Genomic DNA, 15,936 nt, shown 5'->3' with positions numbered 1-15,936 from the left:
CTGGAATGTTCCTTTGAACAAGAGCCTACATGGATTTTTTTGAACTTATTTATTCAAAGGTTCTGAATATAAATGAATCACCTTGGTTGGATATTTATTATTGCTCACCTGCCTTGACACGGAAACTGCAAGCACTATGATAAATGGGCTGAAGGGTCTGCTTTCCCTGCAGTTCCCTTCTGCTGAAATCTTATTTTGAAAATTTCTTGCTGCCACCCTCCCTGGTGAATGTCAGCGTCTGTCCTTCCAAGCCAGTGGTATTCGAAAGGATCTCTCTCTCTCTCCCTCTCTCTCTCTTTTTTAAAATGTAAACTTAAAATTTCAAGCACACAGTGTTTTTACTAAATAGGGGTTTTGGTTGACTCATTATGAAACTGTATAAAACAAAGCAATTAGGAGTTTTAAAGATAAAAAGACTAGATGAAAAGAACACAAAGGTGATGTGAATAAAATTTGATGGACACTCAATCTTTATGTTTCAAATGAGAATTCACTATATGTGGAGGCAAAAATAACCATTTCTGCATCTAAAACATTTAAAATACTTTTTTTCTTGGTAATTGTCCTGTAAATGCACAGAAAAGAGTAATTTAAACATTGGTTACCTATATGTTTTTAGCATCTAACGCTTGTGCTATTATTATGTACCATGCTGAACATGAACAACAGGACAGTTCACTGAGTTGGAGTAAATTTAACTTTTGCCTTTCAGCAATTCATGCCTACGTGGGTTTTAAAAAGAGTGGTAGTTCTTTTCCTGGAACAAGGACTAACAACACTATTAATGCAAATTCTCTCGCAGAAATGGTTGAAGGCAGTTTGAAAGATAGGCTTATACCATGGTGAGAATGGCCATGCCTCCTTAACAGATTTACTTTCTTTCCATAGAAATAAAGATGACATGGAATACAAAAAACATGTTGGTCTAAGTTCTGTACCTTTATAACTGAAGGAAGTATATTTTAAACTGACACCCAATACCAGCAGGTAAAAATATAGACATCTGCATTTCTCTTGTTTATATTTCCAGTTACATCACTATGACGTATGTGTAAACATAGCCTGGTGGACATAACCAAATGTTAAGTGAGTCCGGTTCCATGATATCGGAGCACTGTCACGGAGCGGGTCTCCTCACTCAGTACCTCTGACTGGCAGATCTTGGTGACCTTATTTCGTACTGCTTTAAATAGTATAATTTGCATAGTGGAACTTGCTGAAGCATGTCTCAATTGTCAAAACAATCTAAAATCATGGCCTACAACCTTTAAGATTATTTTCTATTCATTCTAATGCTTAGCTAGGAAACTGGGGATAATTAGAGGTCCATTAAATCTTCTCAGCAATATCATAATGGTCGTGGTATTTATTGGTCATAGGTGCCTAAGTGATGGGCTGTCCAGGTCTTTTCCCTGTCTACACTGCCCGTAAGCATAGATTTTTGGCAGCCATGCGTCCGTTGCACCACTTGGCTTTTCGGCCATAGCTGATTGGTTCAGACTTTCTTTTCTAGAAATGTGGAATTATGAGTTCCTGAAAATGCAAACTGTAGTGTACTGATTGATATTAATATCAGCCTGATAAAAATGAGGATCATGGCTTTTTTTGCTGATGTCTTCACACTTCTTGAGTGGAGTCCATGTTATTTCTCGGGATGTTTCCAATAAGTTCTACTTTTTAGAAGTCTCTTTATATTTCTTGCAACATATAATCTTAAAAATACAACTAATTTTGGATAAAAACTTTTCCTGAGCTATTTCCCCTCATCCAGTTCTTTTATAGATAAGCACACCCCCACTAATGGCCCCCCACTCCTCAAGAGCTGTTTCTTAGTTGTGCTGGCTGAATCTTTAGCTCTATCTGTTCCTATGGTTTTCAGAGCCTCTCGCCAACTCAGCTATCACTTCCAAAGAATTTTGAGGATATTTTGCTTAGTAATACTTTTTCTTTTTAAAACAGATTTTCTATTAGAATAACATCCTGGTAGAAATAGTAAAAATTAATAAGTGACATACATATTCAACAACACAAAATATTAAAATCCTTAGCAATTAAATTATAAAAATTATGCTCATGATATAAAGAGGAGTGAATGGATTTATGTTCAAAGAGAATGCAGACTTTTGAAAATGCACTTTCACTCTTTTGGAAAAGTACTAGTAGTTTTAGTAGATTTGCTTTAAGACCCAAGACTTCTAATTGTACTGAGTTTCACATCAGGAATGTAAATCTATTTCCATCTTGAAAGTATGATAGTAATGCTTTTTTTTTTTTTTTTGACATACCCTGAAAGAATAAATTCTTTATTTTGAAGGAAAACACAAATTTTGAGACATACTGCTTTGTTGACTTCCTCTCTTTGTTCAATTATATTATTTGTTTTATCATTTGAATTATATCTTTCATTTAATTTCTATTAGAATCAAAGTCTTTCATCTCTAAATAGCTTTTCAATAAAAGAGTCAAATATATGTAGCAAAAATGCTGAGAGAGGTCAAAAAAGTAGAAATGCCTGGGGGAAGAGTGTTAACAATTTTTTTTATGAAACACCTACAACATTATGTGGGCTTCCCTCCTCCGTATGCGTCTTCTCCCAGCATGGGAAATATAGGTAGATGTTTGAAAGTCATAAAATTCCAACTGTATTTATATTGTGAGGTGGAGGAGGGAGTGGGAAAGGGTTACAGTATTAAGAGAATGCCATATTTCTATTGCTTCCTAATTAATCTAATAAAGACCCGTGGGGATATGAACCCCCTAACGGAGTGCAGTGCGCTCTTTTAAATCTACCTTTAAACCATAAGCTAATAGTATTTTAGCTCAGTGTCCTATGTTTTAAATATCCATCAATCTGCTTCAAGTAGAAAATTGAAGAAGAAATGTAAGGTGGAAATTTCCCCCTGATAAAGTAAGTCAAGGATGATGGCAGGGAGAAAATGGTCAAATGAGAAACAAATGCAGCATAAAGAAGCAGGTCCTTACCCACATAGGTGCAACTTCCCAAAGTGCACAACCTCTCTCCTCCAGCCCTGGGTGGTCCCTGCATAGTAGGTGCTGCTTGGGTGGTGCTCAGTGGAGCATAAGGAGCTGACATGACTGCTGCTATGGTAGCAGAGGGGGAGTAGCAGGTGCCAGGTCGCCCCAAAGTCCCTTGAAAACTCCAGTCTTACTGGATCGGCAGAGGAGCTATCAGTTGAGCATCCAATGTTGATCTTGCGGAAGAAAAAAATAGTACAAACTTCCTTAGAGCAACAAGGCTTGAAATAATACACCGCTTTATTATTTTTTGAGTTCATTTTCCTGGGAATTGCCTTGCTGAAATATTTAAAACTACAAAATTCTGTTTTGCCTGAGTAATACTATATTTTACCTTTAAATAATACTTTTTCATAAAGAACCTCAAAGGGACTCATGAAAAATTTATGTTTCCTCATTTTATAAGGAAATTAGGAAGGGGATAAGGAAGAGGTTGGCATAGAATTTCAAATCTTACTTTTGGCCTCCTTTCATAGCCAAGTCAAGCAAATAGTAATGAAAAGACTATTTCCCTAATTCTAACCATTAGCTTTTTTCCCAGTTGACTAGATAGGAAGACAACTCGAATTTAGAGACTGCAGAAATTAAATCTAAAAGACATATTCAAAACTGTGTTGATAGAATTAGACACTATTTTAAGTAAGCCTGACAAGTGGTTGGTGTGTACCTCAGCTATGACATAAGTACTTCTGGAAGTTAATACCATTGAATACTGGCATAATGCACCTTTGGTTCTGCTGATTTTATCTAAGTTTTTGAAATACATAAAGGGAATTTTTAAATATATCATTAATTTGCTTTTTTGAAAAAAGCTAGAGTTAATAAATATTAATTAAATACACAGAGAAAATATATTCGAAATTACAAAAACAGTGTAGTATTATTTTATCTGTAAAATTCATGACATCATGGTAAATAATATATAAATGTGCTGGTATGATCTGCGTAGACTACAGTTACATTGACGGGTCCTAAATAACACATAAAAATTGTGAAAATAATACTAGAATAACATCATCCTTTTATATTTATAATGTTTAAAAAATTTATTTCAACAACTTCTCATCTTCGTAGGTAGAGAGATTATATCATAAATAAAGGACAAAATTCAGAAATAAACCTTAGTATGACAACTGGTTCTGCTAATAAAAATGAATTATGATGTAAAACCTCTTTTGTCCTTGCACAAAAATGGAAAGTCATAATGCATGAAATTATCTGAGATTTTTCTCCTCTTTCATAGGTTTTGTTCAAGATAAAATTTAAAGCATTTCTAATAGAACAAAGCCAAGTACCTCAAATTGTATGATGGTGTTCTCATTCACGCTGAGGTCACGAGTGGTAATGGAGTGCTCACCGACCTCATTTGAAACAAATACCATAGCTGAATCTTCCTCGCTGTTATGTAAGAAAACAACAATGAATTCATTTAGGCAAAAGTTTATCACAATTTGTATAGAGCAGTGGTTTTATTTTTATCTTTTGAATTAGATACTTACGGTGCTCCCTTGGAAGAATATGGGCAATAAAGACCAATGTTACCACCAGGATAGAAAAACCAATTGTCTTCTCTGGGCCCAAGGTCAAATGTATCCAGAAGCATCACAGGGTTGTTTAAATTATTTCCATCAATAATGAAGTCATCAACAATCCAAATTTCTTCTTTCTTACCTAAAGCATTTTTGGATAAAGCAAATTTTCCAATGGTTAAAATCAGATGGACATTTTTGCTCATTAGAAGACAGTAAAGGACAGAAAGAACTCAGTAACAGCACGTTAAACATATGCTTTTAGACAAACACAATACTATATTTACAGTGATTAAAGTCTGAAACAAATTATAAATAATCATGAAATTGACATAGCATGGAACAGCCTTATGAATTCCAGAAAAATGTGACAAATAGCTTGCGAAATGTATGCCTTTCCCTTCATAGTGGTGCTATTGACCCTCTACTGGCAAGAGTGGGCTTTAAGTTTGTTTTTGTGGTTTTGGGGAATATATAAGACATCTAGATCTGTGAGTATGGGCAGACTTAGAATGGAAGTACAATAACTAGTATATTCAAGATGCAACTCATGTCTTTTTAGAATTAATCCACAGTTTAGCATCATGTTTCTGTTAGGCTGAAGGCCCAATGCTTTTAGAACACTGACTGATACATAATTTTATTTAATTGTTTAAAAACTATACAAAAGAAAACACTGTTATATAATACTTCATTTTCTTCTTTATGTTTTTCTTTTTCTTTTTCTAAATTAAATTTACTGGGGTGACGTTGGTTAATAAAATCATATAGGTTTCAAGTGTACAATTCAACAATATGTCATATGTATATTGCACTGAGTGATCAGCCAAAGTTGAATTTCCTTCCATCACCATATATTTGACCCCTCTTTTCTCTTATCTACCTCCCCTCCTCCCTCTTTTCCCTCTGGTAACCACTAAACTGTTGTCTGTGTCCATGAGTCTGTTTGTTTGTCTTGCTCATTTGTAGCTTTCAGTTTTATTTTGCACATATAAGTGAAATCATATGGTTCTCAACATTTTCTGTCTGACTTATGTCACTTGGCATGATAATCTCAAGATTCATCCATGTCGTTGCAAATAGCAGTATTTCATCTTTTCTTCTGGCTGAGTAATATTCCATCGTATATATGTACCACAGCTTTTTAATCTAATCATCTATTGAAGGGTACTTTGGTTGTTTCCATATCTTGGCCACCATGAATAATGCTGCTGTAAACACTAGGATGTAATATCTTTACAGATAAATGTTTTCAAATTTTGGAGGTTAATACCCAGAAGAGAGATTGCTGGGTCATATGGTAGTTCTTAATTTTTTGAGGAACCTCCATGTTGTTTTCCATAATGCATCTATGTTTATTTAAAGATATGTGGGAATATATAGAAAACTAGCGAAGTCACTCCTTGAGGTGTCACAGAATTTGATTCAGCAACTTAAGCTGGGTGTTTAAGAAAGATACTAAGTAGATCAGAAGGACAATTCCAGGCTGCTTTGGCAAAGCACTGTTTGCATTGAGCTGAAAATAAGGTAATAAACCATGCCAAGCAGAAATGTCAAACTTCCCAGCGTTGCTTTTTCACTGATTCCAACTTTAGTACAATTCTTATAAAATATAAAAAAGAATCTGTAAACAGGAGCCTGTAGAAATAACCTGATGATTTAAATGAAATCAGACATCTCTGTCTCTCTGCCTTTTCCTTTTTGTGTGTTTTTCTTTTTCTCTCTCTTTCATTCCCTCTCCCTCTTTCTCTCCCCTGCATCTCATCACTGTTCTAATTCTGAGAGATTTCTTCTCTTTTCTCGTTTTGGAAGCAGTTGCTGAAAACAATAAAAAATTCAGGTAAGCCTTCCGAACATACCATGAACACAATATCCTCTGGATTGTGAAACTGGTTGTGTTTCTTTCTGGACTTTTATTTGGTGATTATAAAAGATCGTTTTTTTTCTGTTCACAACAAGTTAAAAGTATTTATTTTAACTTATTAGTTATAAAGGAAATGCTCAGGTTAAATTTTAAAAATAGAATACACTTTATTATCTATTTCTGTGTTACCTCTGCAAAGAACCTGCTTAATATGATATCTCCATGCTTAAAGGGCCATTAAATGCATTATTTGGTAGAGTCTGGTCTTTTATAATCAGCAGTTAATAGAAATATAGAATGCAGTAAAACATTACAAATTTGCAAAATCATTTTCTTTAACCATTTGAAAATGCTATTAAATTATTCATTCACTTTAACTTATCAACTGAAACGAGTGTATGTGATGAGAATATTTTATCTATCTAAGGCACTATCTGCTTGGTGTAAGTCCCTTTCACTTTGTCATGGCATTTTACTGCAATGTTCTATTTCACTAATGAAATGCCACACTAAGAAGAATTATGTATTCCTAAATGTATTCATTTAGGAATACATAATTCTTACCATTAGGAGTGCCTAATGGTAATGCTGTATTATTTTTTAAAAACCTTAGATCTGTGACAAGATTCAGCTATATTTATACCATCAAGAGAATTTACGAGTCAAATAGGAAGAGAAGATAAAGATACACAAGGATTAAAATTAATTTAGACTCCTCAAAAGTGAAGCACGTAAAATGTATGCAATGAATAGCTAAGCTACTCAGTTGTTAAACACTTCCTCCACACCTTAGAAGTAAACATGTTAGCATGCCACAGTCAGTTCTGATCATAGGAGAGCATGTACATTTTTACCATTATTATAAGGCTGCCAGAGTCTGAATCTTGTAGCATTGGTTTGGGCAATATACGGCAAGGGAACATTAATGAACAGTATGTTGGTTGTTTGAGGGAAGTAAAATTCATCCATCAGGTGCCAAGTGATCCCCCCGTTGATGGAGAATTGTAATAGAATAGAGTGAGACCTCTCTGGGGTACCTGGAAGGAAGATAACACAGGCATAAAATGTATCGTGATAAAAATGAGGAAACATATATTCTTAGACTATTCTTTTGGCACCAGTGCATAAGCCAACTTATGTTCACATAGAGGCTTTATAGTCCAAATGCTTTGGAGGCAACTTAAAGTGATGACAGGTTGGATTTTCTGTATGAATATATCTTAAAACACACACCAAATCTTGGGTTTTCATACAATATCTTCCTCATTTTCTTAGATAAAAACACTTATCTTTCTGTGCTTCATTTAGGCAATGATACATAAAAAATTTTGTGTACAGACACCACAATTTTACAAAAGGTCAAACATTTAAATCTCAGGATAAAAACAAAATCTATGTGAGAATTTACTTTATCCAAATGGCGTTATCTGTCAATAAAATTATTTAGTTTATATGAAAGGTCAGAATGACAGAGTGGGCTTTTTTAAATTCACATCTGTAAAAGAAAATTCAAAATTTCCAGATTTAAAATTTTTTAATTTAAAAAAATTTACAGCTAAAAAGTAATTGTGGAAAAAAGACTCAGGGATATTATGATAAATTTATTTACCACAGAACTAGTATGATTATTACAGTTATATGAAATTATTATAAAATCAGTAGTTACCTTACCCTTATTCTAAGGTGAATTTGTACTATAGAAGAACATTTGTAAATATTTATATACTCACATTTATGTTAACTCTTCCATATAATAAAATTTATGGGCTTCGACCCCATTATTTCTTTATCGAAGAGGAACTGTGCCTGGGAAAATTTTCTTGAAGAGAAATAATAAACTCATAGCCATAGAGATGACTTACCTTTTGCTATAAAGCTAAGTGAAAACTGGACGTACATGGTATTGATACAGTCCAGATCTCTTGAAATAAGCATCCTTAGTCCTTCCTGAAAACAAAAATAGACATGTTAGCAATCTTATTTCATTTGAAAAATTACTTTCTTTTATTTTATACACCCAACTGGTATTAGCTAAATAATAAATATGTACATGTAATGATTAAGATGCCATATTTGGTCCAGTTTAACAGGAAAAATAATTTCCCTTTCTTTTTTTACTTTTGCATTTTTAATTGTTTATTGGGATGACATTGGTTAATAAAATTATATAGGTTTCAAATGTACAATTCAATAATGTCATATTATATTGCATTATATGTCACCACCCAAAGTCAAATCTCTTTCTCTCACCATATATTTGACCCCCTTTACCTTTATCTACCTCCCCCTCCCCGCTTTCCCTCTGGTAATCACTAAACTGTTGTTCATGTCTATGAATATCTGTTTGTTTGTCTTGTTCATTTGTTGCGTTCAGTTTTATCTTGCACATGTAAATGAAATCATATGGTTCTCAATTTTTTCTGTCTGACTTATGTCACTTGGCATGATAATCTCAAGATCCATTTATGTTGCAAATAGCAGTATTTCATCTTTTCTTATGGCTGAGTAATATATTCCATTGTGTATCTATCTCTATCACATCTTTATCTAATCATCTATCAAAGGGCATTTTGGTTGTTTCCATGTCTTGGCCACCATGAATAATGCTGCAACGAACATTGGGGTGCATAAATATTTACAATTAAATGTTTTTAAAAATTTGGGGTAAATACTCAGAAGAGAGATTTCTGGGCCATATAGTAATTCTAGTCTTAATTTTTTGAGGAACTTCCATACTGTTTTCCATAGCAACTGTACAATTTAGATTCCCACCAGTAGTGTATGAGGGTTCTTTTTTCTCCATGATCTCTCCAACACTTGCTATTACTTCTCTTATTGATAATAGCCATTCTAACAGTTGTGAGGTAGTATCACATTATGGTTTTGATCTGCTTTTCCCTAGTAGCTAGTGAAGTTGACCATCTTTTCATATGTTTGTTGACTATTGGTATGTCTTCTTGGGAGAAATGCCTATTCAGGTCCCCTGCCCACTTTTTAATTGGATTGTTTTGTTGTTGTTGTTTAGTTGCATGAGTTCTTTATATATTTTGGACATCAACCCCTTCTCAAAGGATTTGTTTGCAAATTTCTTTTCCCATTCAGTTGGTTGGCTCTTTGTTTTGTTGATGTTTTCATTCTCTGGGTAGCAGCTGTTAAGTTGATGTAGTCCCATTCATCTTTTGTGATTCCATACAAATCAGATGAATTTTTTGTTCTATTCCTTTAAAAAACATCATTGGGATTTTGATAGGGATTGTATTAAATCTGTATATTGCCTTGGGTAATATGGCCACTTTAATTAACTATGTCTATTCTTCCAATCGATCAACACAGAATATCTTTCCTTTTCTTTGTATTGTTAATGTATAGGAACACAACAGGTTTTTGTACTTTTTATATCCTCCAATTTTACTGTATTTATTTATTGTTTTTAATATGTTTTTTTTCTTTTGTGTCATCTTAAGGGTTTTCTCTACAGAGAATCATGTCATCTGCAGAAAGTAACAATTTGACTTCTTCATTCTCAATTTGGATGCCTTTTATTTCTTCCTCTTGCCTGATTGCTTTAGCTAAGGACTTCAATACTATATTGAATAAAAGTGGTGAGAGTGAGCATCATTGGCTTGTTCCTGATCTTATAGGGAAGGCTCTCAGTTTTTCACCATTAAGTATGATATTAAGTGAGGATTAATTTCCCCTTTCTTAATGGCTTCCTATGTGTGAATGACATAATTTCATTGTCTCAACTGTAAATCACACTTTGCTGTGACTTTCATAAAAAGCAGTGCAAAATGATAGCATTACATATCTATAGGCCTTTTTAAAAAATAGCCTCCTTTGATCACAGCATGCTGTGAGAGAAGCAACAAGAAAACAGATGGAAAATGTGCCAAGTGCTCCTGCAGGAAGCTGGGAACTAATAGGTAACTTTTTCAGGGATCCAAGGAGTCTTAGGAACTTCTACTCCTTTGCACACTCTGACAGCCCCAGGAGGCTCTCATTCAGGCTGACACGACCCCCTCCAGCTGGTCAAGTTAAATAAGGCATAACTAAGCAAATCCTCATGCCTAGGCTATAACTGCTCATGCAGAGAAGCCAAGAAAGGAGGAAAATGATCACATTAGCTTTAGTAATTTTTTCTGCTAATTAACTATTTCTGGTTGCCTGAGATTGACAGCTCCATAGCTTGTTTTCTCCATGTGCACTCAGGATTGCAGTGACAGCCAGTAAAACAGAATTTCATTACACAAATATCCTAAAGTCCAAATGGGCCTTTTAGTTTCTCATCTGTGACTTCTGAATGGAGTGACTCTTCAGCGGTGGAGGGCCGTGTAATACTGAGTGGATACTGCCAACTGAGTTCATAATCACCAATTAACAAATACCAAATGTAACTTTAGGTAAGCAAAGCAAATTCTTCCTCTTCCTCATTATGTTTATTATAGAGCACATTCATCAATAGTTGAAAAATTTTAAATTGAATTTCATAATAGCAACCATATATTGAGTGTCTACAACATGCTGCATTCTAAAATTGAACTTTACTCATTTAAAGCACTCCAAAGGGAAACATGTTATTATCATCCAGTTGTAGATAAGAAAATTGACACTCAGAGGGACAGGAGCTTGATGACGATTACATAGCTAATAAGCAGTGATGGCAGGATTCGAACGCAGACATGTCAGATTCTGAAATTTTCCTCCATTTTTTATAGGTCACAAGTGTTTTGTTTACTTAATTATCTTTTGGTTCTGGGAGAAGAGGTCCAGATAATGTTAAATTTAGAATTTGAGAATTATTTGAATTATTGTATGAAAAAGCAACTGCATTTAAACCCATCCCTGAACTTTACAAAGCACAGATTCAAGCTTCCAGGATTGAAGGTTGTCATGTAAAAAGCCTTATAGTTCCAGTCTTTGTTTTTTATTTATTCTAATAACTTACTCCTCTGTTTAGTCCATGACACCTAATCAATGCTTATTCTTCATTTCTCAATGTCTTTACACTTTCCCTCATACACTTACAAGCATTAAGCCTTGGATATTTTTAGAGCTTGGTGCCATGTGGAGGTTGAGGTTATAGGGAAAGGTGGCTTCTTCAGCTTGTAATGAAAAAGCTTTGAGCTGGGTAGCTGATAGATCCAGCTAAAAAATGTTGCTTGCTAACATCAAGCTAAAGGAATATGATTACTCTTCCCTCTTGATTTTTGGGAAGTTGTTTCATAAAAGGAACCATTTTACACTGAATCTTATAGGAGCAATTTTGTTGAAAGTAGGTATGATCTGTAATATAAGAGTATCTTTTATATTTGTAATATTTGTTTATAGTCCAACACTTGATATTGATAATTACATGGCAAATCTGTCAAACCCTGCTGTTGCATATACTCTGTTTATATAGATATGTTTCTTTTCTCATTCTTTTTCCAGGTTCAGTAATCCCTTTGTGCTAAATGTGAGGAATTCTTCTGCATCCAATAAACTATTTTAATAGCTGATATTGTTCCTGAATCTATAAACATTAAAAAGAGACCATCATTTTCTTTTTCACGAAAGAATGCCTCAGGAGGTCAAACTATAACCTACTGAATGGTGCATACTGAGCCCTTTCTACATCTTACAGGGCTGACAGATAATGTATCTAATATTATAATGCTTGGCTGCTCTTGGATTTGGATGGCTAAAGGGAAAATATAAAAGACTATGTGTCTTCTTCCTTTACAGGATCTAGGGACCAGGTTAATTCTATTGCTTAAAAATTTATCAGGTAAAGATATTTGAATCATGGAAAGTCATAGGGCTTCTTCTTTTTGTTTGGTCTTGTCAACTGCTTCAAACAGATGAGATGTGGGCAACTAGTAACGAGAGCTAAAGATTTAGATAAGACTAGTCCTCCAACCCCCAAATCCCGAAGTTTCTACTCTGAAATGTTCTACCTCAATTTCTTCGGTCCTTCATAACTTTTAGAGACTTATTAAATCTCTCAGACCACCAAGTGTTTTTCCTTTCTCATCCAAAACTTGAGAATAATTCTGAATTCAAACAAGGATGATAGGCAGCATCTATTAACTATAATTGAAAAAGTTCCAGGGTGTCTAATTTTCTATGTGTCAGGTGTTAATCATTAAGGTTGTACAGAAACACATGCGGAGTTTTATTAAAGATTTCATTTGCACACCTAGATTAGCTGACTTGCCCATGCTGGGAAAGACAGGATATAGCATGTATTCACATATGAATATGTGCCAGCTTAGCACAGTTTCACACAATTGCTTGATTTCTAACCAGCCATCTAGGTTGAAATACAAAAATATATAACAATGTTTGAGAATGCTATTTAACTTGACTTAAATGTTTGGTTTTCCTAAAGTCACTAAATGATTCTATAGTCAGGAGGAGAAAGAAAAAAGGAAAAAACAAAGACCTTTCATAAAATCATTTAAAAAATATTCTAAGTTACATATTTAATAACACATAAAATCCTACATTCTAGAAGTCAAGATTCTAGAAATTGGATACATATAATTTTTATATCTATAATTAAAGCAGAAAGTAAAGAAGGCTGATTAGCAAAGCAGAAGTAAAATTTTTGTGTCTAAATGATCATAAAAAAATATATTGAATAGAAAAGGAAACAAGGTTTGGGCTAGAAGACGATAACTATGTATAAAATAATACGTCATCTGAACTGATTCAGCAATGCATGTGTGTGAAGCAGAGTGAAGAATGGAATCTCATAGTAGCATTGTGAAGTAGAATCTTATCTGACCCCTTTAAAAATGAGAGATGTTCCAGATTTGATGATTTCACCATTCAGATTCCCCCTCTCTGCACCATACACTTCAGGCCAAAGGTCGGGATGTAAGTTCCCATTGAAATCATCTTTAAGAATCGCAGGAAGAGGAATGATCGGTACACAGTATGCTCCACCAAAGCCCCTGTCGCACCTGAGAAAAAAACGAGAGGAGAAAAGGCATTATTTGTCCTGAGCTCAAGAAGCGATTTTTATTTTTTGCATCACAAAAAAGAAACTGTTAGTTTTATTAACTTACACACAGCGTCCAGCATCACAAATCCCTCGTCCTGAGCACATCCAAGGGCACCCTGAGGCCAGCACAACATTATCAATAGCCCAGGAGTCGCTTCCCACAGTGTAGTTGGCCTGAATCCACCTGAACCGGGTCCTGGGAGATCTAACCAAAGGAAACACACTTGGTTTGACAGGCAACCTTGACAGCATGAGAACATTTATTTTAACTCTCCTTTTGCTTTAGAGTGCCCTCCTCCAGGTTCCAGTTTCCTCTTCTTTAGTACACTTGTTTTTATACCAAGTTTTAGATGTGGTTTCCTCTTATCCCACAAACAGAAGAGAAAAAAGCATGCTTTAAAAAATTTTTTCACCATTTCTTTTATACAAGAGTCTGTGAACACATGTATGAGATGGGAAAATTATTTTGAACTATTGATTTATTGTGTTTGAACTAACTACAGAATTTCAGCTTTTGTTTTCAGGCTTTCACTGCTATTCATACTGGGGAAGAATCGAGGATGATAAACATGAGGCAAAGCTGGGATCCCACAAAGTTCCAGACATGAGGTCCCTGTTCTGAGATAGTAAAGGGAGGACTACTGAACTTCTGCCTCTATATTGGTCCCTAAAGGTGAGAGCTGGAATGACATGATACATTCCCATATCTTTTATTACATTTACAATCAGTTATTTGGAATATACTGTCAGAAGACCACTTTATCCGGAAATATTAGCAGCCTAAACAAACAGCAGTAGCTGTGCCTCATTTAGGAATAGATTATGTAGCAGAGGCACATTAGAAATTTGGAATGTGGAACACAATCTCCTTGAAGTAGGATTTCAATAGTAACATTTCAAGTACTATTGTTTTCCCAATACAGTTCTTCAGTGAAACATAGCTGACAGCATGGTGGCTCTAAAACAGAAATCGAACCAAATGACCGCTGTGCTTAGACCCTTCAAATGGTTCCCTAACACATGCAATGTTAAGACCAAACTGCTTAAGATGACACATATAGTCTCCTCTCATCTGCCCTCTTCCCTTGCCTTATCTTCCCCTATTTCTTGTTTCATAATTATACTCTGACAGTACTGAATCCTTGAATTTCCCCATAAACTCAGGCTTTTTTTTTTTTTTTTTTTTTTTTTTTTTTTTTTGCCTCTGGGATTGTGTTTTGGCTTACAAATGCCCTCCCACAAGCCCTCTTTACTTGGGTAAGTTCTACTCATTTATTTAAACAGCTCAGAGATTCGCTCCATTAGGAAGCTCCCTCCATTCTCCCCAAACTGAGTTAGGTAGTATCCCCCTGTGTTTCAACAATATCCCTGAGTATTACCTCTATTATTATTTTAGGTCACAAATAACTGCTCAGATACCTGTTATCATAAACAATATATTTGGACACTGACATCAGCTTATTTGTTTTTTATCGGAGTTCTAAAACAGTAGAGATTCAAGAAATACTTGTTGAATAAAAATAAATCGAATAAATGAGCTATAAGCAAGCATTTTTTTTAAGCTATAGGGGTCCATAGGAAACTATTTTACATTAAATACTAAAACGATTTGGTTTCCTGCATTTTTTTCCTTCCAGTTGGTTGTGCATCTCTGAATCAGAACTGAGTTAGGAAAACAGAAACCACTGTTAAGTATTTAACACAGAGAGAATTTAATGCAGGGAATTGGATGCAATTAGTGGCAGAGCTGAGAAGCCAACAGGGCCAGTGAGGAAACCAGTTTAGCAAAATCAGGAAGCCACTTCAAGTCCAAAGCTGGATAGATATAGGAAGGAGACTTTGTTGCTGGTGCCCAGGGCCAGAGTCATATGAAAGGCCATCTAGAGGGAGCTGGAGCCACTGAAGTTGGCCTAGCTACACTTGAGGCAGAAAGGGAGGGGAGGAATACCCTGTTTTATCTCTATCTCCACCCTCCAACTGTTTGCCAATGTCTGCCACTCTCTAAGTATATCAGGAAGACAGCAGATACAGGAGGCTGGAAAACAAATGCAGCCTGCAGAGACTAACCAGCTTGCAATTCAGAACAGAGCAGTAGAGGGGAGAGGCAGGGATCTTGGGGAGCAGTCCTGGATGGCACAATCTCTCACCAGTCACCACAGTATACCTTAGTTCCTAAAAGATCCTAAAATATGCAAACGACCAAACCACAAAAGTGGGCACCTGCTGTAAACCCTAATACAACTCTTGAACGTGATCTGAAATGCTGGTGAGTGGAAGAAAGATGTAAAACCAAATGGGACTTCCAAAGGAACCAACCTTTTATTCTCATTGTGGTACTGAGAGCAAAAAAGAAAACAAAGCAATTCCATATGTGATGATTTCACATACTACTTATGTGAAGAAATGTCAGTCTGGTGATTGGGAAGATCCTTAACAGTTTAAAAATGGAATCTGGTGGGCAGCCTTCACGCAGAACAGAAAAGAAAAGTTCAGCTTTGTAAAACTTTTGGAGATTCTAA

General features: G+C 35.0%; 1 protein-coding gene across 2 annotated transcripts in view; it reads right to left on the bottom strand.

Moving 5' to 3' along the window:
- RELN (reelin) overlaps positions 1-15,936 on the bottom strand; it is a 456,216-nt gene that overhangs the window by 62,275 nt on the left and 378,005 nt on the right. For both annotated transcript variants that reach the window (XM_016145914.2, XM_016145915.2), the window contains exons 35-41: positions 13,482-13,622; positions 13,199-13,376; positions 8,292-8,376; positions 7,284-7,466; positions 4,536-4,707; positions 4,332-4,434; positions 2,983-3,212 (exon numbers count right to left, since the gene is read on the bottom strand). In XM_016145914.2, coding sequence (XP_016001400.2) covers positions 2,983-3,212; positions 4,332-4,434; positions 4,536-4,707; positions 7,284-7,466; positions 8,292-8,376; positions 13,199-13,376; positions 13,482-13,622 — 1,092 coding nt within the window. The remainder of the gene's footprint in view (positions 1-2,982; positions 3,213-4,331; positions 4,435-4,535; positions 4,708-7,283; positions 7,467-8,291; positions 8,377-13,198; positions 13,377-13,481; positions 13,623-15,936) is intronic.

This window comes from Rousettus aegyptiacus, unplaced genomic scaffold (genome assembly GCF_014176215.1).
Source record: "Rousettus aegyptiacus isolate mRouAeg1 unplaced genomic scaffold, mRouAeg1.p scaffold_m13_p_13, whole genome shotgun sequence".
Taxonomy (NCBI): Eukaryota; Metazoa; Chordata; class Mammalia; order Chiroptera; family Pteropodidae; genus Rousettus; species Rousettus aegyptiacus.
The sequence above is the reverse complement of the archived record's forward strand: the minus strand, read 5'-3'. Positions and strand labels throughout refer to the sequence as shown.